Raw genomic sequence first — 24,211 nt, forward strand, 5'->3', positions numbered from 1 at the left:
AACCTACTGCTCCCTGTGGCTGCGACGGTAAGTCTCCACAGGATTTGCAGCATTTTATATTTTTCTGTAAATTTTATGAATACCCTCGTAAATGGTTTCTGGTTGATCTTTTAAAAAAACTTAATTTTAATCAAATCAGACCAGCACTACTGTATTTGCAACTCTTGCACAGTGACAGTATTCTTCAAGTTACTGAATTTTTAAAATTGTCTATTAAGCTGAGAAATTGTCTGGATCAATGATGGCACATTTATTGACTTGATTATTTTTTCATATGAATTTGCTACCTATGGAATTGCTGTATTTTGCACTTGCTCACTTTATCACTCACGTTCTATAATCATTGCATGTTTTAAGTGTTTTAAATTGTCTATATTGCACATGTATTTTTATGGTTTGAACTAAAACCGAATAAAGTCTCTCTACTACTACTACTACTACCCCCCACCCCCTGTTGCCTCGTTGTGCTCGCTTTTCTGCCCCCCAGCCCGCTGTTGCCTTGTTGTGCTCGCTTTTCTGCCCCCACATCCCTGTTGCCTCGTTGTGCTTGCTTTTCTGCCCCCACCCCCTGTTGCCTCGTTGTGCTCACCTTTCTACCCCCCTCCCCCTGATCCTCGTTGTGCTCGCTTTTCTGCCCCCCCACTCCCCGTTGCCTCGTTGTGCTCGCTTTTCTGCCCCCCCTGTTCCTCGTTGTGCTCGCTTTTCTGCCCCACCCCCCTGTTCCTTGTTGTGCTCACTTTTCTGCCCCCACCACCTGTTCCTCGTTGTGCTCGCTTTTCTGCCCCCCACCCCCCTGTTCCTTGTTGTGCTTGCTTTTCTGCCCCCCCCCCACCCCCCTGTTCCTCGTTGTGCTCGCTTTTCTGCCCCCCTGTTGCTCGCTTTTCTGCCCCCCACCCCCCTGTTGCCTCGTTGTGCTTGCTTTTCTGCCCCCCCACCCCCTGTCCCTCGTTGTGCTCGCTTTCCCCCCACCCCCTGTTCCTCGTTGTGCTCGCTTTCTGCCCCCCACCCCTTGTTCCTCGTTGTGCTCGCTTTTCTGCCCCCCACCCCCTGTTGCCTCGTTGTGCTCGCTTTTCTGACCCCCACCCCCTGTACCTCGTTGTGCTTGCTTTTCTGCCCCCCCACCCCCTGTTCCTCGTTGTGCTCGCATTTCTGCCCTGCACCCCCCTGTTGCCTCGTGGTGCTCGCTTTTCTGCCCCCCCACCCCCCTGTTGCCTCGTTGTGCTCGCTTTTCTGCCCCCCCTGTGCCTCGCTGTGCTTGCTTTTCTGCCCCCCCACCCCCTGTTGCCTTGTTGTGCTCGCTTTTCTGCCCCCACATCCCTGTTGCCTGGTTGTGCTCGCTTTCCTGCCCCCACCCCCTGTTGCCTCGTTGTGCTCGCCTTTCTACCCCCTCCCCCTGATCCTCGTTGTGCTCGCTTTTCTGCCCCCACCCCCCTGTTGCCTCGTTGTGCTTGCTTTTCTGCCCCACCCCCCTGTTCCTCGTTGTGCTCGCTTTTCTGCCCCCCCACCCCCCTGTTCCTCGTTGTGCTCGCTTTTCTGCCCCCCACCCCCCTGTTGCCTCGTTGTGCTCGCTTTTCTGCCCCCCCAGTTCCTCGTTGTGTTTGTGTGTGTGTGTGGGGCTGTGTGTGGGTGTGGCTGTGTGTGTGTGTGTGTGTGTGTGTGTGGCTGTGTGTGTGTGGCTGTGTGTGTGTGTGTGGCTCTGTGTGTGGGGGGGCTGTGTGTGTGTGTGTGTGTGGGGGGCTGTGTGTGGGGGGGCTGTGTGTGTGTGTGGGGCTGTGCGTGTGTTGTGGGGCTGTATGTGTGTGTGGGGCTGTGTGTGTGTGGGGCTGTGTGTGTGTGTGGGGCTGTGTGTGTGTGTGGGGCTGTGTGTGTGTGTGTGGGGCTGTGTGTGTATGTGGGACTGTGTGTGTGGGGGGGCTCTCTGTGTGTGTGGGGCTGTGTGTGTGTGGGGGGGGCTCTCTGAGTGTGTGTGGCTCTCTGGGCTCTGTGTGTGTGTGGGGGGCTCTGTGTGTGCCTATGTGTGTGTGTGTGTGTGGGTGGCTGTGTGTGTGTGTGTGTGTGTGTAGGGCTGTGTGTGTGGGGCTGTGTGTGTGTGGGGTTGTGTGTGTGTGTGTGTGTGTGGCTGTGTGTGTGGGGCTGTGTGTGTGTGGGGGGCTGTGTGTGTTGGGCTGTGTGTGTGTGGGGGGCTGTGTGTGTGTGTGGGGGGCTGTGTGTGTGTGTGGCTTTGTGTGTGTGGCTATGTGTGTGTGGGGCTGTGTGTATGTGGGGCTCTGTGTGTGTGTGGCTGTGTGTGTGTGTGTGTGGGGCTCTCTGCATGTGTGGTTGTGTGTGTGGGGGAGCTCTCTCTTTGTGTGGCTCTCTGTGGGTGTGTGAGTGGGTGCAAATGCAATAGGTCTCGCATTTGCGAGAGATTAAGCTATTCGTATTGTAAATGACAATGCCATTTATTTATCTGTTTTCAAAACCAACACAGAAATAAGAAATTTGTCATTTACAATGCCAATAGCTCTAACTTTGGCAAAGGCGAGACCGTTGCATTGTAAATGCTTGTTTAGGAGTAGGAAGTTGTCCGTGGGACCACTGCCTGCTCTTAAAAAATGGTTTCTCTACAATTCACAAAGGGGAAGGGATCCCTTTGGGACCCCTTCCTGTTTGCGATGGGTTACCATCTACTTGAAGCAGGCAGTAAACCGTGATTGTTTTGCCAGCACATTCTGGTCTTAAAATAATCGTACATCCCTTTGCGACTCACTATCAGGAAACCTTAATTTGCGATTCGTTAATAGTTTACCAGCTCGCAAAACAGGGATAGTACATTTGAGAAGGCTATTTAGCAGAAGCAAAGAGCCCGATTTTCCGTTTGCGACCGCTAAAAGCCGTCGTACATCTGGCCCTAAAACCTATAGAGTATGACAACTGAGAGCACAAAATCTGCTTAAATGCTGCTCTATTGCATGTGTCTGCAGGGGACCTCAGAAGCAATTTGTATGTGTCTCACTGAAGATCTACGGGAATTCAAAGTCACCTTGTGTTTTTTTAAATCAGTGTAATTGCTGTCATTGAGGTGTTGACCCTCCCCATCTAACTGTTTGTTAGCCAGGGACAAGCAAAGAGTTAAACATTAAAAGTTTTCTTCCTTCCCTTACATTTAACCTTGTTCTTTTTTCATGAAAGAAATTGTGTACATGTACCATGTCAAATTGAATTAATATATCATAACTGTGATACTTATATTAATTGAACACAGGGTACTAATTTATGTCATGATATAGCTTGAACACAAAGCATTGTTCTTTGTTGGTAGTAAGGGAGAAAGAAAGGAAAATTCATCCACTGGCTGATTTATACAACGTGCAACCATGAAACGTGGGTTTAAATCCTGGCTTCCTCAGTTAACAAAATGTGTGATCTTAAGAAATCTCTTTACTTCACTATGCCTCACTTACATTGAGGCTTACATTTGACCACAGTTTAGAAATTCAGTTCACGATGCGTGATGTATAAACATCCCACATATAGTTTACTGGATGCTAATGTTGCTTCTCATACAGCAAAAATGTTGTCCTATGCAGTGCCCATAACACACGGATATATCTTGATTAACTCATGGTAGCTTTAGAGCATTCGGTGTGGAAAATGTCAGGTTTAGATACAATTACTTTCAACAGTCATGACGTGCCTCGCTGGCCGTTAGTCTAAAAGTCATGACGTGTCATGAGCATCTTATATCCCCGTTGATTAATATATTATAAACTCCTGGCTACATTTGAAACCCCTTTTAACGACTTGTTTTAGGCCGCGACTTCGCAGTTGGGACTCTAGCGTATGGCGCAACTACTTAATGTTCACTGGGAATAAATAGCACAAGACCTCAACTGACTCCGAATACCCTCACGCTGTGCCACCAAGAAGAAAAATGTTTTAATTGTGAAGAACTAGATTTTCATACTTTGGATATTGAATCTATTTGGAAACTACAATCATTTACGTCATAAAGCTAAACTAGCAGCCTTGAGAAAGCCCCGGCGCAAATCGCCAAGAGGGAGCGAAACACGTGTCGGCTGTCCTTGTCCTATGAACAATAATAAAGACACTTCACTGCAATCAAAAATAGTTCTGTCCTTTATACTATGATCTGGAAAGAACGGATACTAATCCTGAAAAATTGATGTGAATTTCTGTGGAGTACACACTTACCATTTCTCAAACCTGTCTCTTTACTTGAAGCCCAAGAGGTCCAGAGCTTCGAGTGTGTCTCCGCTCACTCACCAACACAACTTATTTAAGCGTTGTTCAAGCCTTGAAATCCTTGGACCTTTCTGCTACCCCATTTACACTTTCAACAGATGTCCATGCAGTGATTTAATTTTATGCATTCAAGAAATAAAAAAAAATTGTAATCTGAAAGGCTCAGGACTATAGTTTATCTTTACATTTGCTGTACCATTCACATGCCAAAGTTTTGGATGACTAGGCTCCTGCTTTGTCTCTTAGAGTCAAACCAGCAGTAGCGGTCGGTGGTGGGAGTGCTGCCGGGCGGTGATGTGGGGTTGGGGAGGAGCAAGGTGGGTGTTAGTGAACTACGGAATACGGCCAAATACAGGCAAGTAAACATATAAATAAATAAGACGAATTTCGCTGTGCGCACTGCATCGCATTTGGCGATGCAGTGCGCACAACAAAATTTGTTTTATTTATTTATATGTTTACTTACCTGTATTTGGCCGTATTCCGTAATTTACTAAGCAAGTGTATTCTACAGTTAGTGATGGAGAAAGATAGATTGTTATGGATATATAGGCCCTGATTCACAAAGGTAAATTACACTTTTGAGTACATTTACTAATTTTTAGATTTAAAAACTCCAAGTGTAAATTTATTCAAAGTATAACTTACATGTCTCAACCAAATCGAAAGGTCTGAGGGCTACTCTCAAACTGCCATGTCTATTCACAAAGGTGTCTTACAAGTAGTAACCTTACTCAAAAGTATAAATTACTAAAACGTCTAAGTTACATTTGTGAATCAGGCTCAATTATTATTATTAATTTTTTTTATGAAAGTAATGTAAATGAAACAATTTGCTTGTAATACGAGCTGGGCTGATCGACCCATCGAACAGTAAAATCCAGTTGGGTTTTCAGAATGACCAACACATGTACAAACAATATATTCTGAAATTCATATTTTTTTGTATTTGCATATGGATATACAATGTTGTTGTGCTATAAACTTTATTGTGCTTTAATATAAGCCCAGCTGAACCTGAAATTGCTTCCCATTATTTTTTTAAAATATATATATATATATACATTGTAGTAACCATGCACTTTGAAATTTGGCATAAAAAGTATATTACAAGTAGGTCCAGTGGTATTTCTTACCCTGATTATCTCCACATCCAGGAGTGAAGAATGCAGATGAGGCGGAGCTTAGGCAGATTGCGTCAGACCCCCTGGAGCTGACCGTCTACAATGTTCTGGATTTCCATCTCCTGAGTTCTCTGCTTGATCGTCTCACCCAAGTCCTGTGTGCAAGAATCAAAGAGAAAGGAAAGGTCGACGGCGCAGGTCTGTCTATATGTCTACATTGTCAATTGCACAGAACCAACCGCTAATGTTGGCCTCTGTGCTGCAGAGGAACCCTTTGCGCTGCAGACCAGGGCCAGGGGTGGGACTCTCTTACCTTTTCTTCAGTCTCCTTTCCCGGCTGCCTGAAGTAAAATGGGAATGACTTCCTGGAGCAGGGAAAGGAAGAAGTGTGTTTCTGTGATGTCCCTGAGGAGACAGTGGGGGAAACACATATCCCTCAATCCTGATGCATGGATGGACAAATTTCAACTATATCTTCACATGTAAATTCAGGGCGACTCATATTTCTTTGGAAAGTGCCAAATTCCAAGATTTCCTGATTATGCAGGTATAATTAAAAGGTAGTGTCTACTTACCCAGCCGCTGGCCAGATAGTACAAAATCTATGCTACTTACCTAGTTGCCCAAAAATGGTAAATATTTCGGCTGTTTAGCCGGCCATAGACTAAATAGTAGGGATGTTGTATAATTTGACAGGCAGCCGGATAAATCATTTAAAGGAGTTTTGTTTTGTTTTGCCTGCAATAAAGAAAAACAGGGACTCCAGGCAAAGGTTGTGTGTTGGCCATCTTGTAATGGGGATGCATCATGTGTGAAGCATTTGAAAGCAAATGCGTATAAAAATGTACAATAGTTTGCAAAAAGGTAGGCGCATGAATTAAGCTAAGCTGTGTACAGATGAAAAAACTTAAAATCAATGATCTGCGGACGCCCATGCAATGTAGCACTGCTGCAAGAAAGATGCTGTACATTTCACAGTCTCATTAATTTAAAAGCTCAAGTTAGCTCCAATACCTCAGTCATCCTACCCCATACTTTTTCTCCAGCTTGCTCATTTTAGTTTTTACCCAGAGGCATCCAGCACTTATTTGTCAACACTGGGGATTGTGACAGTCTGCCACAAGGTGCAGCTGTCTGGCTAATTTAGAGGTGACCACAACAACAGTTAATTATTAATTTAGTATACATTAAAATTAATTTTGCCTGGCGCTCAAGCCATTCTTATAGTTTTGGGGTGCTGAAATAGCTTGAATTGTCACACTTGTAGGAGTGTGATAGTTAGTAGTTGTGTTATTACAATCATTGGCAGCACTGCACCAGCCTATTGAGAAGTTGGTAGAGAAGTATACCAATTTTAACACAGGCCAATCTGTGTCTGCTATGTAGAAACTTTGGGGTTTATTTAGAGTTTGCCGGACAGGGTGCTCTCTCAAAAATACAATGGAATTTCCTGCTCTTCAAATCTCAGTCTACCTGCTCAATTATGGTCACTGACAGTGGTGTCATCGCTGGCTCGGCCATCGGAAGCCTTGCTCCGATGGCGAGATGGAGTTGTTGCCAATGGAGTAAGGGCAATACTTTTAGCAGATGGTCTGATGTCCTTTTTTTCTGTCCATCGACCAAAAAATAAAAATCACCCCCACATCCTGGTAGAAAGCTCCCATGGTGCAGGTGCCATTTTTTTGTTTTTTGTGAAACAAACTCTTGGTTTGCTTCTGGAAATCAAAAAAAGTTAGGTGCACAGCTCTCAGAAACATGGCAGTGGCATATAAAACTTTTTAGGCCTTCACACGGACGGCCATGGCAATGTCTTCAGTGGTAGCACAGGGATCCAAACAAGGCTGGTAGTGACCTTTTAAAATATGGGTGGCCAAGCTGACAGAGGTAATCACGTCCATCACCCTGATGGACAGAAGCCTTCCCACCATACCTTAAATCATGCTTTTACTCATTCCAATAATATATCAAGTTTCTCAATGTTATTTTGCAATGAGTGCAATACATCTCAGATGTCCTGATTTGTGAAGCCAAAAGCAAGTACTAAGAACTCTGATATTGTAGTGAGGAGCATTTTGAGGAGGTTCAAATGCCCAATAGATTAGTAAAAGCATGCTCTTCCTGTGCCCCCAAGAGCAGTACCATCCGTGGTTTCTTTGCATTGATGTTGGCACATGATGTTGGTCGTTTGTGAGTGAATTTCTCTCTATTTCCAATAGGTGGACTTTTCAAGCCCTCACTTGCAGGCAGTGTGCCCCAGAGCAGCCCAGTGAACCTGCTCGTGTCAGAGGTCAGCGCGAGGAGCATGAGGCTGACCTGGACACCACCTCCACAGCAAGTGAAGAAATACAGGATTGTGTACTATCCATCCAAGGGTGGCACCCCAAAGGAGGTGAGAGCCTATGGCATTAACTGAGGGGCAGTCCAAGCTACCCCCTTTTATTCAACAGAATGAAGCCAATGATGCTTTAGTAGGCAAACCGAAGATGGGGGTTGAGGAAAGAGGTGGAATCTGGTCAAAGAGGTGCCAATCGTAGGAAGAGGTCTGGTCTGTGAGTTGGGGCTTGGTTTGCGGGACAGTGTCTTTGAGAGGAGTAATGGTTTTTGAGATGCAGCTTAGTTGGGTGGAAAAGATGTGTTATGCGGATGACGGTGTTTGAGAGAGGCGATGTAGCATTTGAACTGTTTGAGGCACAGTTGTCTGTGGAAGTTGGCTTTTATCTTGCTGTCTTATCCATGTTCCATTTTTATATCCAAACTAACAAACAAATGTGTGTAAGACTTAAGCAGGACTTTTATGCTGTAGAAAGGAGGGATTCTTTATAAAGCAGTTATGAGTAGCAAGAGTCCAGCACGCCCCACCAGAAACAGATTCCTTTCTGTTCAGCTGGCCCCTCTCGATATGACATCTCACCTAATGACGTGAACATATAACAGAACAAGTAATGACCCTCCTCCCTCACACTAGTAGACCCATAATCAGAAAACGGGGGTCACAGCCATCACCACATCTTCTCCCTTAGAGTAAATAACTAATAGGAAAAAAGTACACATGACCACAAGGGCAATCAGACAGTACACAATACAGACATAACTCAATAGAACAGTAAAAAACACACAGTTTGTGCATACCAAACGCTGCATAATAACTTTGTATGCATTTATATGTGCAGCATTGTATAGCTCTTGCCTTGCTGATAGGCATCTTATGCCAACACACAAAATCAAAACACCGTCACCGCACAATCAGGCACCTAGTCTTTCATCTAAGACTCCTAAAAATCTAGGCAAGTTTCAAATTCTTACCCAAAGATTCAAAATCTCACAATAACCCGTCCAGAGTTTCTAGTAATACTGCTTAATCCTACATAGGGAATCGCATAAGAAAATAGTAATGGACGTATTTTAACTTTGCTTCATTTTTGTGGGTCGAGTGCTCTGCTTTGCGTTCACCAATGCCATTTGATTACACTGTTCCCCTTGTCGGGGATCAAGATAGGTTGTAGTAGTGTGGAAACTGTGCAAACGAATATGTTTCTGAATATTGCAAATCTTTCCAATTCACCTTTGCAAAGAATTTTTCACATTGCTTGACTACATAGAGAAATCATTTTCCAGTACTTTACTCCAACCTTTCTGGAAAAATGGACGCCGAAAATGTCTCTGTTAAACTTACGTTTCAAGAAGCATTTCCATGTACAATGACAAATGTTTTTCTTTGCAGTATAATTTTGCTTAGTTTTTTCTATGCACAATGCGATTGCAGTAATCAGTTTGTGCTCTTCTCGAATGCAGAGTCTATCTTATTCTGAACCATTTTATTAGAGTCAAATATGAAAAGAGATGACATACATTGTCAGAAAATGTATGGGTTTTGAACAAAAAAGAAGTTAACAAGACTTGACTAATTTCCATTCAGGTTTAATCCACAGGATCAACAAACATTTTCCTACAGCATGATTCAGAATATTTATACTCCATTCCAAAATCGATAATGATTTACTTATACCACAGTTAAAGGGTCTTAAAGAACTGCATACTTAAGAGCTAGATTCAATGGGCCCGATTCACAGAACTAACTTAAGACAAAATTCTAAACTTACTACATGTGATATTCACAGAAAGCATTTAGTAGTAGTAAAGTTAGGAGTTTGACGTAAGTTTGTCTTAAGTCTGTCTTAAATTTGTCTTAGACAAACTTAAGACAGACTTAAGACAGACTTAAGAAAAACTTAAGACAAACTTAAGACAGACTTAAGATAGACTTAAGACAAACTTAAGACAAAATCCTAACTTTACTACTACTAAATGCCTTCTATAACTTTAGGATTTTGTCTTAAGTTAGTTCTGTGAATCGGGCCCAATAACTCTTGCCCAAGTTGGACTGTACCAAAGTGCACCGTGGGAGGTCCATGGCTGTTTCAGTCTATTTATACAGGGACAGAGGCGATCAAATTTTACAGGACACTGGCCGGTGCCTGACAAGAATGATAGGGGTGTCAGAATAATATTGATCCTCGTGGGGTATCCTAGATATAGTCCTAAACTCTGGCAAAGATCCTGCCCACCTCCAAAACCTATACTGTATATATCTAAGAACTTAAAAAGAAGCATCACTCTTGTATCAGAATAGTCGTATTGGTTCTTTTGCTTCTGGACTGGGAGGTGAAAGTGAGGCAGTCTTGAAAAGTAGTTGTTTGTGCTTTTGCAATTATGTGTGCTTTTTAGTGTGACGTTTCAGTTGTGGAATAAAGTGTGTTCTCTGAGAGGAGGAACCTCTTTGAGAGGTGTGGTCTGGTGAAGAAGATGTGTTTCACTGGAACTGTATGATCTTTGAGAGGAAAGATGATATTTCAAACAAGGTGAAACTTGTGTGAGAAGATGTGCATAAATATCGGGGCCATTTTGGAAACAGATGTAGTTTGTGGACTGATGTGCTTTGAATGTGTGAATTGTGATTTTGGAAGAATCTGTCATTTCAGGAAGAATACTTGTTTTTTTAAGAGGCACAGTTTGTGGAAGAATATATGTGGTTGATGGAGAAAGTTTAATTTTGAGAAGAAAGTGTGGTTTGCGATTGATGGGTGATTTAGTGAAAAGTAATTTGGTGGTGCAGAATGCGGTTGGTTTATGGAAAGTTTAATTTACTGAAGTAGTTGAAATCTGGTTATGTATGTGTGCTTAGTGAATACAAAGTTAAATATTTTATTGAAGAAGTTGTAGTTTGTGGAAGGAAGTGTCATTATGTTGTTTCTCTGATATTGTCGTTTGGATGTGTAGTGTAGGGGGCTTTCGTGGTACAGCATCATCATTATTACCTACACTCTTTACTTTTCCTCAGGTGGTACTTGAGGGGACTGCAACTTCAACTTTGCTCCTGAACCTCACGTCACACACAGAGTACCTGGTTTCCGTGTTCCCGGTTTACCTGAACACTGTGGGAGATGGGCTCCGTGGCATTATATCCACATGTAAGTGTTGAGTAGCATGTGTGGCAGCTCACAGATTGCAGGTTCCTAAATGTGTTTTGTAATGGATGCAACAGTAATGGAAAATATACATTTATAATAAAGATGCGTGGACTTGTACAAGCTCAAATGTCAATGGAAAAGTAATTTATGATTGCCTTTTAGTAACGAGGCAAGTCATTGACCTGTGAGTTTGGATAGTTGCCTACAGATGCACGCATCTAGAGCACGTGTACACGTGCACACGTAAAGGCACATACACGCTCCTTTCGATATGATATTGTGTCCCTCACTTTGAAAGTTACAAAATTATTATCTTTATATAATTCGGAGTACTAACATTCATCAAGTGTGGAGACAATGTCCATGAGTTACTGCTACCTCTATGTTGCATCATTTTAAGGGGAACTTACTTGATGGTCCACCAGTCCCTTCTGGTGTAATGCTTCAACATTTGGTTGAGAATTGACACTTTAGACCAAGAGTCCCTCCAACCTCAATGTTACTCCTTCTGTCTAGCTCAGACTCAATGACATTTGGCTGTAGGATATGGCATACTGCCATATAATGAGTCTGCATTTTGTTAGACTTATGCATCAGAGTCTCTTATTGTTGGGTGACTCTGTGTTTGATGAGTTTCAGTGTTTTTCAAAGCCCTTTGTTTATTTAGTCAGTGTTTTAATTATTGAGCTTCTTGTGTATTTTTTTAATTCTCTGTCATTGCACTGCACCTTTTGAATTCCCACCACTGAAGAGTTTGCACTTGGTTCTTCCTTGTATTTGTTGTGTCTGCAATTCATGAGTTGTACCTCTGCATTTAAGTCAGTGCTTAATAATTCTGTTGATAACAACTATTCAACATATATTCAAGTAAAATTTATGTTCAGCAATAATTACGTTTCTGAGTTTGTTTCTTGCGTGTGCTGAGTTAAATGTACTGAGTCAGTGCTTGATGAATTAATCTACTATCCAGGCTGCCTCTTTGGAGAGTAAGTGTTTGCTGCTTCTCCATGTTGGTTACTTGTATGTTAGTTGAGTTTATATGTACATTGAGTCTATGTGGTCATTGTATTTGCCTGGTGACACACCATTGTCTGAGAATGCAATACCTTTACCGTTTAGATATATACCTATGTTAGGTCTTGCCAACTAGACAAACTATTTGTGCTATGTGTTGTAAGACATATTGCGGGCTTACCAACAATATGCAGGTGTTGAAGCCCACTCATTGATTGGCTTTCTTGTCACTCTCATTTACCTGCTTCCTATTCGTGCCCCAGCTTGCAAATCTTGTGTTTGCTCCTCCCATTGACCAGGGCCTTTATACCATCTATTTTGATTGGATAGCTTCTATGCTTCCACTGCTTGCTCTTCAAGCACAACCGTTTTTCTTTTAGGTTAAAAACTTCATGGGAGTGCATGAGTCTTCCAGCTTTCTCCCTCATGTACTTCTCTCTCCCTGTAATTCATGTTGCCCTCTGTGCTTCTCCCAGCCCCACTCCATGTTGCGACTGCCCTTGTGTACTCCCTCTGTAGCTTTCTCTCCTTTGTGCTTCTTCCAAGCCCACTTCACATTGCTCTCTTTCGCCCATTTACTTCCCCCAGTGATCCACTTTGCTCTCACTCTGTGTTGTTTTCTTTCCCACCACCTTCGCCCTCTGTGTTTCTTCCCCCCACTTCCGCTGTAGTGCTGTTTTTTGCACTCCCACCCGTTCTCCTTTTTGCTTCTGCCACCTGTGTTGCTTCCTCACCCCACACTCAGTGTTGCCTGTACCTCTGCGTTACTTACGCCCCCACATTACTTCCGCCACCCGGTTTTCCTACTCACTTAAAAAAATAAAAGCATTCAGAATTTTTTTTCTTTTTAGTCCAACTTGGATCGGTAACTACAAAGAAAAAAAAGTGTCCCCATCATTTTCCAGGCACGCACACTTGTGATACTCGAATCTACATAATGATATCGACGCGTTAGAGCCTTTGTTTAAAATTCCTAAGGCATGCTTCACAACATCACAGATGGTGTGCAGCATGGCTAAAAGCTATTAAAAAGCCATTAAGTTCCAAAGGTGAGACCTATTGGTTTTGCCAATTGCTGTTATTGATTATCTCCTCTTTACCCTGTTATTTGTTCTTGGGTGCCGTTGGTGCCAGACCCCCTGTCCTGTTTATTTTTCTGTTTGTCTGTTTTTCTTCTTATTTTCCTCCCCTTTTTACTTTTTTCAGTGCAGGTCTGCTTTGGGGTAACTGGAGGTTGCCTGGATTCCATTCCAAGGTCCACATGATCAATCCATTTTGCAATATTGTCTCTGGGTAACATGATGGGTGACAGTCATTACCTTCATATCTCTCTTCTACATCCCAGTCATAATTCTATGAGCTTGCTCCACCTTCTTTAAAGAAATTCCAGAGTCTTAATTCTGTGCACCCTCCACATACCTACTGTGTACTGGAAGGAGGTTGGCAGTCCGAGCACCCATCAGTTTCTTTTATGTCTCCTGTATGACAGGTTTTCTAGAGTTGGAGATTGCTGCTAGACTGTGGCCTCCATCATCAATCATAGGGAGGCCCCCCACTGGGTTTTGGGCTTTTGGTGATGCTAAGTTTGATGTATGACAAAACAAGTTTGCAGACTTTATTCCTGCCCTGGGAGCATCTATCTTGCTGCCTCAATGTATGATAGGTTTATTGGCTAGACAGTGTGTGCCTCTCCTGTTCTGTTTTCTACCTGCTAAGAAGATGTTCATCTCCATCTTGGAAATGTTTCACTGATGCAGCTCAAAAACCTATGACACTTTGGATGGCCTTACTGGGAATTCATTTGTTGGGCACATAAGTAATTAGGTGCACGGAATCATCAAAGAACATAAGCATTCCTCACCCTTAAGGAAATAACAGTCTTTGTAGTCCTCCTTTTCAAGTCGACATTGAGCATCCTTCCAGCAACCTTCCCTTCGTCATTAGGCACACCAGGATCTTGGAAGTTGTTAAATGAGAAAATGAGTTCAGGGATTCAGGACTCCTGTGTATTTCACCATCCTGTATCTCCAGTCTGCAATTGGGATTCCTATGCTGTGTTTTACCCCAGTGGCTGATACACAGCAGGATTCAATGGTGTTCCAGGCATGACAGCCATCTATTTTAGACTCCTGCATTCTCAGAGTGATGAACTCCAAGAACTTTATTGAGACCACTTCCTCCGAACTCAGAGTGAAGCATAATCCATGGCCTCTCAATTCTAAACAAAGGTTGGCACTGATTCATAATGCAGGTCTTATTTGACACAAATCATGTTATTACTGTCTCTTGTCCTCAATGTCGTGACGAGTAAGGTATGAGATAATTGATGAGGACCGGAGTCGTGTTCCTCATCTCCAAGGTGACTGAGGGTTTGCTTTGTAGTTGATCTCACATCTCTGAGTCAGTGGTAACGCCACCTGCCTTTCAAGATGGAGACACTTCAAGGCATGAGCCCACCTGTAGCTCCAGGAGACTTTAGGATGACCTTAAAGTTGATTGATGCTTTCTCTCATGTGTTTGTGCCATTGTCTCCACACAGTTCAAGATGAGCATTTCCAGTTCAGGGTCCTTCATTTTGACTCCCTCTCTGTTTTAAGAAGGTGCTGTCCAGCCTGTTTCCATAGGTGGTCAACTGGTAGCTCCCGGGCTGTCAGCTACATGGGTCCTCGAAAGTAATGGAGCAGGGACCAATGTAGGTCTAGACCTATCTGGTGATCTATGGATGGATGCTCAGACTATCAAACTCCCACATATTTGCTTCATAGGACAGAATAGGACAGAGTATTCCTGGTTATGTGTTCCTTCCAGGAGGGATAGACGAAGGACTGTATACTGATCTGCTGTGTCTTTTGTCTGAGGACTCAGCAACTGTGCAAACATGGCTCATTGTCCAAGGATACATCATGGCATATATGTTCATGGTGGGAAACAACGTTTACAACGCTATCATTACATCGCGCTACTATTACAACACGGTTGTTACAACAACTGCGTTGTTAGCACGCAATGCATTTACATCGCAAGTCACTACAACGACTTGCACTAGGGGGTGCTGAGATATTGGAAATGAATTCCAACACCTTTCCTACTGTTGCGCAAACTGGAGTAGGAATAGTAATTAATACTATACCTAAGTCCAGCGCGCCCCCTAGTGCAAGTCGTTGTAATCATTTGCGATGTAAATGCATCACGTACTAACAACGCGTAAAAGCATGCCATGTAATGCATCGCGATGTCATGAGATATATTTGTTCATGGTGCTCTGGCTGCCTTCACATATGTAATCTGTTGTCACACATTCTTGCACATTTGGACCTGGTGTCAAACCTATATGATCGCATGCATCTTGTGATGCTGCACATTTGTTTACAACTGTTGTGGTTCATGTGCCTCACCTGTAGCTGAGGGTGGCATTGCATCCTCTTCTACTTGTATTAATGACCAAAGAAGCCAGTTTCATCAGGTGGGAAATCACTATGTACTTCAGTTTCGTTCATGATTGATGGTATTGCATGAAGAGTCAGGGATCTTCCAATTGGCTGCAGCTATCAGCAGTGTTTAAAGCCCTCAGACTATTTCACCCACTGAAAGGGGAAAGGAAATAGCTATGCTCCAATTACATGCTGAAAATCATTTATTTCAATCACCAAGGGGGGCATAAAAGTCCAAAACAATGTGTCACCTATGGCTTCAGACTAGTTGCTGGTTGCAACACCATATTTTATTAATGAGAGCAGTTCAAATCAGAGGATTGAAAAATATGCAGCCTGGCACCCTCAGGAGAGTAGCTCTCTACTTCCCATGATTTTTATCCTCGTGTCTTTGTGTGTTCAGACCCATCTTTAAGTGATTTGAAAGGTCAATCTACCTGGATCAGTTTGCTTCCTGAAGGAATTCTGTATTTCTGAGGCCCCAGATCGATCATCCTGGGAGTGTGGGAGAGGGTGTACTCTGTCCATTTTCAGGCCACAGGTCATTGTTTGTGCCATTCCTTCTATAGCCCTCATCCTGCAGGTGGCCAGGGTTTGAAGGGTGTCAATGGTGGTCATTCGAGTGATCCCAAATTGGCCTCGCCGGTCATGGGTCACCTGTTGCAGGCCTCCTTGGCTCCTTAATATCTGGTGCAGTCGGTGTTGATTTTGAGAGGTTGCCTGCCTGCTACTCTGGCCACTCAGGGGATTTGGTGTTCTTTCTCTCTTAAATCCTACTCCTGCCAAGTTGACCAATGTTCAGAAGTAGTGTGTTGCCCAAGAGCTTTCTCTTCTGTCCTGTGGTTTCATGTCTGTTATTCCATTCCAATGGGAAAGGTGTACCTTGGACCGGGCAGTTAGTGACATAGCAAGGGCACCATGGCCTCTACTGCAAACAAGGAACTCCCCCCCCCCCCATTCCCTGGTTACAAAGTAAAAAAACAGCTTTAAATTGGGTTACAGTGGGCCTCTCATTCGAATGTACTATGGTGTCACTGCACCTGCTGCTCTATTGCTAGCTATGCCCCTGCTGGCAGTCTCCATGTTATGGCCTCAATGGGCTGATAACGCGGGCTTCAAGAGCCTTGAGGAAATCTGTGGTCTGGTAACAATCTAGCTTCTCCATTGTTGAGGAGTTATTATCGGCCTCAACATTTTTCTTAAGCCTTGGCTCCAACTTGGGATCTTCCTCGAGGCCAAAAGGTTTTTCAGGACATCCTCTTGACCCTCTGTCCTCAGTAGATTGGAAATTCCACACTACGAAATGTGTTTTTTTGGTAGCTCTGACAACGACTAAACATAGGTGAACTGGGTACTTTGTTACATTGGTAAGACATTTTGGGGCATATTTACAAGGGTATTGTGCCACCGGAGCATCACCTTTTCCTATGCTCTGGTGGCACAATGCACTGCTCCATATTTACAAAGTGGCGATAAGCCACGTTGCATGGCTTAACGTTGCTTTGCAAATATGGTACCTTTTCATGCAGATATCTGTGTGAAAGAGGCATGCAATGGATGTTGCTGTGGGCGTTCCACCACAACGCCCATTGCTTTTTGACATTGCACCAAATTTTCAACAATGTGTTTATCTGAAGCAGCGCCAAAAACTAACGCCATTCAGAAGCAGGCGTAGATTGGCACAACGAAGGGAAATACTTTTATTTCTTTGTTTTTGCTGTTTCTATGTGTGCTGCATTCTGCAAATTGTAAATCACCTTTAACCCCTTCGATGCTTGTGACGGAACGGTTCCGTCATGAGCGCCGGTTGGGCTGTGCTAATGACGGAACCGTTCCGTCACGGCCCGCCCGTTTTTTAGAACCTTCAGCACAGCGCGAAAATTCGCGCCGCGCTGAAGGTGTTAAAGATTGTTTATGTGCAGGGAGGTATCCCTTCCTGCACATAAACAATCATTCCCTACAACATAGACACCCTTACACCAAAGTGCAAGGGTGCCTGCGTTGCAGGAATGATTCCCAGCAATGCTGGCACCCTTGCACTATGGTACAAAGATGTCTGTGTTGGCTCTGGGCAGCTATTTTTAGCACCAGCTCAAGGGAAAACACAGGGGTGCACCGTATTTTTGTAAATAAGATACATCCTTATATTTTTTAAATGACACAGCATGGTGCTGCAAAATTGCACGCAGTGCAGCGCTGCACAATGTCTTAGTAAATATGCCCCATAGTCTGTCTTCCCCAGCTGAGTGCTTCTTTGCCCTGATCCTGTCTTTCTTCCAAAGGTCTCTGTCTTTCATAAATCTCAGAAAATGGTTCTGCCTTTCTTTCTTTCCTTCTGCTTCGTCTGTGATGGAGCCCATTGGGTATTTCCTGGATATACTTTGGGTGTTGCTAATCATTGTGGATCTCTACAAGTCATTCTAACTGTCTGATCACTTATCTGTGTACTTTGTGGGCAGCTAGGCAAGAGTACAACAATTTTAGGGAACCCATTAGCAGGTGGAATTGTTCCTCCATTTCCCTGGGATAATGCTTGCTGGACGATCCTCTTCAAACTTGGATACATTGGTGTTGAAACAGTTTATTATCTATCTTTAAAGCAACGAGTCAGGGGTTTCCCTTTCTAAGAGTTGTCACTCCCATTTACAAGCCCAGGGTGAAGATGGTCGGAATTTAAATGTTCTGGTCCTTCAGCCTATATTTTCTTTATTCCCTGTAATGCTGCAATTGCGTTCAAATGTATAATAAATGCACTTGATATTGCAGCATCACATTCTCTGTCTGTGTTCGTTCAGGTGTGGCATGGACCCGCTGAGTGGGATCCATTGCTTTGGAAGTCATCACATTGGGCACCGAAAAGGGGCTCAGAGCTAACTCCCAGATTACCTACTGGCAATCTTCATTATTTCCCATCTAAATGTACTTTGCACTTTAAGGACCATTCTAATTTAACACCTATATGCCAGCAGTCGATTGTTACTTGACTTTTTGAGTCATTTGCCACACTATGGCGGAAATATCCCATTGAATGGTCAGTTTTTTGGGGTCATCTGTGTCCTTTACAAACTAGACCTCCTCGCACCTGGAAGCAGTCCTAGTTGCCATAGTGAATGATTATTTGTTCATCTCACCTGCAGGTGATGCCACAGCCTTGATAATTGTAAGCCTTTCGTGGCCTTCAACGTCTTCAGTCGTTTTATTTTGTTAAATTATCTTACATTAGCAGAACTCTGCATTAGGGCTCTGGACTGATCCCCCTTTCTTAAGGTTTAGTCCCTGCTTTCCTCTTACTCTAGTTCCACTCAAAGGGCTGGTATCTGTGGTGTCCCTCAGGGCACCTTGCTCTGCCACAGCATGATCAATGCCTAGATTCAGCCTCTTGATTGCCTCTGCAGCTCACATGGCTTCTGGTTTAAAAACTGTGCTAATAATTATCTTATTTTTCCCCAATTACACCAGATAGTTAGCTCCATGGTGGCTTGGTTTAGGAAGTGATTGTTGGTCATTATGAGTGGATAAGAATGAGCTTTCTAAAATGAGTATGAATTCAGCGGTCCATCTGGTGTATGGCCTCAATAAATGTGACCACGTCTCTGAGTCACACTGCAGGTGTCTTTGCCACCTGATCAACAATGGATTCACTTCCATTAAGATTGAATGTATGGCTCATAGAACATCCACTCAATGTGATCTTATTTTTTGGAGGATCATTTGAGGCCATATCGAGTTAACCGTTCATTGTATCTACTTTTATATTTCTTCTTTCACTTGTGCGCTTTAACCATCAATACTAAAGAAGCCGAACTTTCTTGTTCTTGTTGAGGTCACTTTGGAAAGGCCTCACGACCAGTATTAATTTTTATACAATTATTACGCATTTGTAGCAGCCACAAAAACCTATCGCAATATGCGACCCATTGGGAATGGACAATAATGCAGGGATGGTGGCATGCTGGGGACAGCGGATCCCCGTGTCTGTGTTTGCCTAAAGTAAAACGGGATGCGTTTCAAAAACAAAAATTAAACTTTCAGTTTCATTTGTTAAGAGTGCCTGCTCTTAAAAACGTTTTTGCTGCCAATCACAGACCCCTTTCCCATTTGTGATTGGCTTACCACCTACTTGAAGTATGTGGTAAACTGCGATTGTTTTGCTACCACATTCTGTCACAAAACAATAGTACATCCCCTGTGACTCACTATTAGAAAGGGATGCCCTTGGCACGCCCTTTCCTTGTAGTGACTCGCAAACCCTATTTTGCGAGTCGCAAAATAGGGTTGATTCATTCTACAACTCTTTTTAGCGGTCACAAACAGCCCGAATGTTCATTTGCGACTGCTAAAAATGGTCGTACATGTGGCCCTTGGTCTCTTTGTTTTTTGTTTTTTCTGTTGAGTCTCTTTGTAATTCTATGTATTTGAGTCTGTATTTGACTCTCTGTGTTTGTTGAGTCTGTGTGTTGTGTTTTTCTTTGTTGAGTATCTGTGTGTAGATGTTAGGCATTTAAGGAGCTTTTATTTCCTTATTTGTTTTTGTTGAGTCTTTGTGACTGCTTATTGAGTTAGTTGTTGTTTAGTGTCTGTTTGTTCAGTTTCTTTGATGAATGTGTTTGGTGAGTCAGTTTTTAAGTCTCTTGTGTTTTCTTGAGTTTATGTCTCAAATCTTTTATGCTTTTGAGCCTGTGGCAAAACTCGCTTAAGTCTGTCTGTAGTCAGTATTGAGTTTGTTAAGACTGTGTTTGTTGATTTTCCTGTGTTTGTTGAATCTGCATGTGTTGAGTTTCTTTTGTTTGTTGATTTTCTGTTTTTCAGTCTCTGATGAAGGTGTCAGTTTCTCATCTCTTTCTTTCTTTCTTTTTTATCCCCGGTCCCTCCTCTGGTCCCTCCTCCGGTGTCTCCTCAGTCCCTCCTCTCCCCGGTGTCTCCTCCGGTGTTCTCGGTCCCCTCTCTCCTCCTCGGCTCGGCTCCTCTCCTCAGCTCATTTTTTAAACTGGATTCACTTCTATGCATTTGGGCCCTAATAACGGCATCTGTTCCTCAGATAGTATCTTATTCTTTACAGACTCTTAAGAAATTCATAATTTGTTTTCATTTTTTGTTCCATTTGTCTCTAGTACCTTTCCCGCCTCCTCGTGGTCTGAAAGTCTATGATGTCAGCCATCGCTCTCTGCGGGTGAGATGGCAGCCTGACGAGGGCGCAACCCAGTACCTGGTTCTGTGTACGCCGACCTCCGATGGAGTAGAGGAAGACCCCAAAGAGGTAAGTTGTGACCTTATATATGTTGATTTCTATATGCTCCCGGATCCCCCACGTGGGCAGGGATTATTCAGTGCTTTTGACGACTTTGATGAGTATATCCCTGGAAGAGAACTAGGATTACAGGTAAGTAAATAATCCTTACTCATTTTGGTATTCACAGAAGGCACTTACTCATCAATGAGTACGTGCCTTCTGAGGCACATACTCATTTTGGTATTCACAGAAGGCACTTTCTCATTTTGGTATTCACAGAAGGCACTTACTCATTAATGAGTAAGGGCCGGATGTAGGTCGGTCGGTAACGCCCAAAAATCGGTATTTTCGGCCGTTACCGACCGGTATTGCAGGAATGGTATGTAGGGCCACATATTTTACAGATTCAGTAAATTTACCGATCGGTAAATTTACCGAATCTGTAAAATACCGATTCGGTATTTTTACCTATTCGTTTAATTTGATATGTAGGTGGGACTCTTCTGAGTCCCACAACCCTTACCGAATCTGTATTTTACCATCAAATATATTTGATGGTAAAATACCGATTCCGGTGTGCATGCACACCTGTGCCATATGACAGGCAGACCTGCCCTTAGGGCAGGTATGCCTGCCACATGGCACCCGAGCCTCTTTTGGGGGTACCAGAGGGTGTCAAAGTGACACCCCCTGCACCCTTGTGGAATTCGGTATTTACCGATTCGGTAAATACCGAATCGGTAATGCCCATTCATTCCTACGGGCTGCAAAGCCCATAGGAATGAATAGGCATTACCGGTCGGTATTTACCGAATCGGTAAATACAGATTTTTACCGATTCGGTAAAAGGAACATCTGGATGTTCCTACATGTCCCCCCTTCTTATTTACCGATTTTTAATTACCGAATCGGTAAAATTCGGTAATTAAAAATCGGTAAATAAGTCCTACCTACATCTGGCCCCTAGTGCCTTCTGTGAATACCAAAATGAGTAAGTGACTTCTGTGAATACCAAAATAGTAGTAAGTTTAGGATTTTGTCTTAAGTTAGTTCTGTGAATCGGGCCCTGAGTGCTCCTGTAGCACGCAGTTGCGTAGGACGTGAGTCTGTAATGCATGCAGAAGATGGCATTTAGCTATAATCTGACTGGACTGAGGTCCACATATGAGAGGTAGTCAAACACAGGCAAGGAGAAATCCACAGAAGGAGGACTTAACGTTTTCCCAACTGCGGATCAAGTCAAAACCAGTTTATAAATGCCCCAAATTGAATTAATGTGCAAAACAATAATGTAATATGCTTATGCGCACAGCATTTAAACTGTGGAAGCTAAGATTAGCACTTCGGCCCCTTGGCTTTCAATTTGAACCCACTAAACATCTTCTGTGTTGAGTATTTAACAAACATGAACAAGCTGTGTGAAGAAAGGCAGGAAATTGTTTAATTGAGGCTGTTGACCCTGAAGGGTTGGTAGAGCCTGACCAGACTCAGACTATGGGTCAGTCCACAAGGGTAAAGAGGAGAGAAGCAACCACCACCCAAAGCATTGGTCCCAAAGTTTTTAAATCAATTAAAGGGGTGGCCCCTCGAGAATAGGAGCGATGTCATAGATACCCCCCTTAAGGCAAACAATTGATGGACGGAATGCAGACCAAATCAAAACATTAACCTCCAGTCCAGAGATCTGGGTTAAATCCATCATTCTTTTGCTCACCATGCCACCCCAGTTTAGACCTGGCCATAGGCATATCAGTCTTGACCCTGTGTCTCATGGGAACAGTCCAGCCCGAACTACCAAGCTAGGTCCTCCCTGGACTGGAAACAAGCATCCTAGGACCAGTTTCGGGGTTTCCCCCTTCTTCAGCCAGGATAGCTTTATTCCAGTGGCATAGTGAGCCCGGGACCCACGCGAGGAAAACTTTCCATATGTATTTTAGCAGGACCTAACGTAAAGTTATGAAATCTGCTGTATCTGTGCAGGATGTTATTCATCCAGGGGAAGCTCGTCAGACCTTATTCTTGCTTGCTTTCTGATAGTGTGTTGTTTTTTGAATGGGAAAGGAAAAAAACCTTGAGTGCCAGAAGGAGAAATCGGGTGGCTAACAACCACTGTTACAGTTCTTATTCAAGGATTTGGTGATTAAGGCTTTTATTAAGGTGTATCCCCAGGTGGGATACTGCTCTTAGGATAAAATATGCCCATGCACTAAAATAAAAGTGGCCCCCATTAGTGAATGAGATCATTTTGGTGAATCGATGTCTGTGTCTTAATATCTTTCTTGTTTGTTCATTACATCTATAAATTGACTTCACTTACGAGTCAGACTTCCTCCTGCCCACACTGATGGGAAATGCTGCCAGTAGCCCACCTCCTCATCCAGTAATTGATATCTTGTAGGCCCTGTCCAATGGTACAGGAGTCAAGATCCGATGAATGTTCTAGCTTTAGTATGAATTTAGGGATGGGCAAAATATTCTGTTTCACCGGCGGAATTTTGGCGACTCTGCATTACTCTTGTAACACAGAGTTCCAGCCAAATTCCACCAATTGCCACATGGCTGAATTTTTTTCTCATGCTTGGCTCCAGAACATTTAGTTAGTGAGCATGGTCTGGGACTACCGGCCACCCCCGCCTTAATACACAGACTGCATTACTTAATTCAACCAGTCAACACCTGAGTCTTTGGAAGACAGGGGATCAGGGACCCCCTGGCCGTATTTATTAAAATATGAAAACAAAATTAAAAATTTTAATAAAATAAACATTTAGACAATTATTAAATGCACACTTCAGAACATTAGATTAACATCCATTTTGACATGGTATGATGGGCTAACCTTAACAAATAGCTAGTACAGCGTGTTTCCTAACCGAATCTAACATCCTGAAAAATTAACTGCATTCTAATAATTAAGTCGTACGGCAAGGTCGCTAACCGGTGTCAGATCCTTTACAGCTACGCTCTCACGTTCGAGATGCGCATGCGCAACCCAGGGCACGTTTCACCCACGTGCGCTCCCTGAACTCCATTTAACCATAACAGGAGGGCCCTTACACTCGCGCACCTTGATGACGTCGTAGTGTATGTGCGGGGTGGCTACCAGACTGAGGAAAGCGTTGACTCCCCTCCCCCGCACCCAAGCAAGCGATATCCTGCCCCTGAAGTTCTGGGAGAGACCAGTGGCCCCTCCCCCTGGGCGGCCCCTTTCGTGAATGGGACCGAAAATTACACAGCCCCACGGTGGGGCGAGGAGCGAGCCTGGGAAGCGCGGGCACAAAGAGGCCGCTTCCCGCGCTCCCCAGGCTCTTAACCCCTTCGCAGCCGCGGCCCCGCCCCCTCGGCCCGGAAGTGCACAACTACTTCCGGGGCAAGGGCGGGGGCAAGCCACCACGAAGGGACCGGGAGGGATATGGGAGGGGCCGGGCCCCGCCATGCGTGCGTGGGGGCCGATTGGCCCCCCCTTTTCTTGGCATTTGGCGTCCCTGAGCACAATTTCCGATCGCTAGGAGGGCATCTGGCAAGATTTTTCCACCACGGGCCGTCGTGACCTTTCACGGTCTGAAGGCTGCAAAATCAACGCGAGAAGCTGCGCCCTCTGACGCGCCGCATGGGGCCATTTGGCAGATTTTTCAGCACGGTACACGCTCCCAGCACAAAATCACAGCGCAACTTGTCTATTTCCGCCCATTTTTAGAT

The 24,211-nt window shown here is 43.9% G+C and overlaps 1 protein-coding gene across 1 annotated transcript in view; it reads left to right on the forward strand.

The window, feature by feature from the left end:
* The window catches only part of COL20A1 (collagen type XX alpha 1 chain), a 511,940-nt gene that overhangs the window by 218,310 nt on the left and 269,419 nt on the right, over nucleotides 1–24,211 (forward strand). Inside the window, exons 10-13 of the mRNA XM_078651638.1 lie at nucleotides 5,403–5,567; nucleotides 7,586–7,758; nucleotides 10,708–10,837; nucleotides 20,394–20,539. Of these exons, the coding sequence (XP_078507764.1) occupies nucleotides 5,403–5,567; nucleotides 7,586–7,758; nucleotides 10,708–10,837; nucleotides 20,394–20,539 (614 nt within the window). The remainder of the gene's footprint in view (nucleotides 1–5,402; nucleotides 5,568–7,585; nucleotides 7,759–10,707; nucleotides 10,838–20,393; nucleotides 20,540–24,211) is intronic.

Source organism: Lissotriton helveticus, chromosome 7 (assembly GCF_964261635.1).
Source record: "Lissotriton helveticus chromosome 7, aLisHel1.1, whole genome shotgun sequence".
NCBI lineage: Eukaryota > Metazoa > Chordata > Amphibia > Caudata > Salamandridae > Lissotriton > Lissotriton helveticus.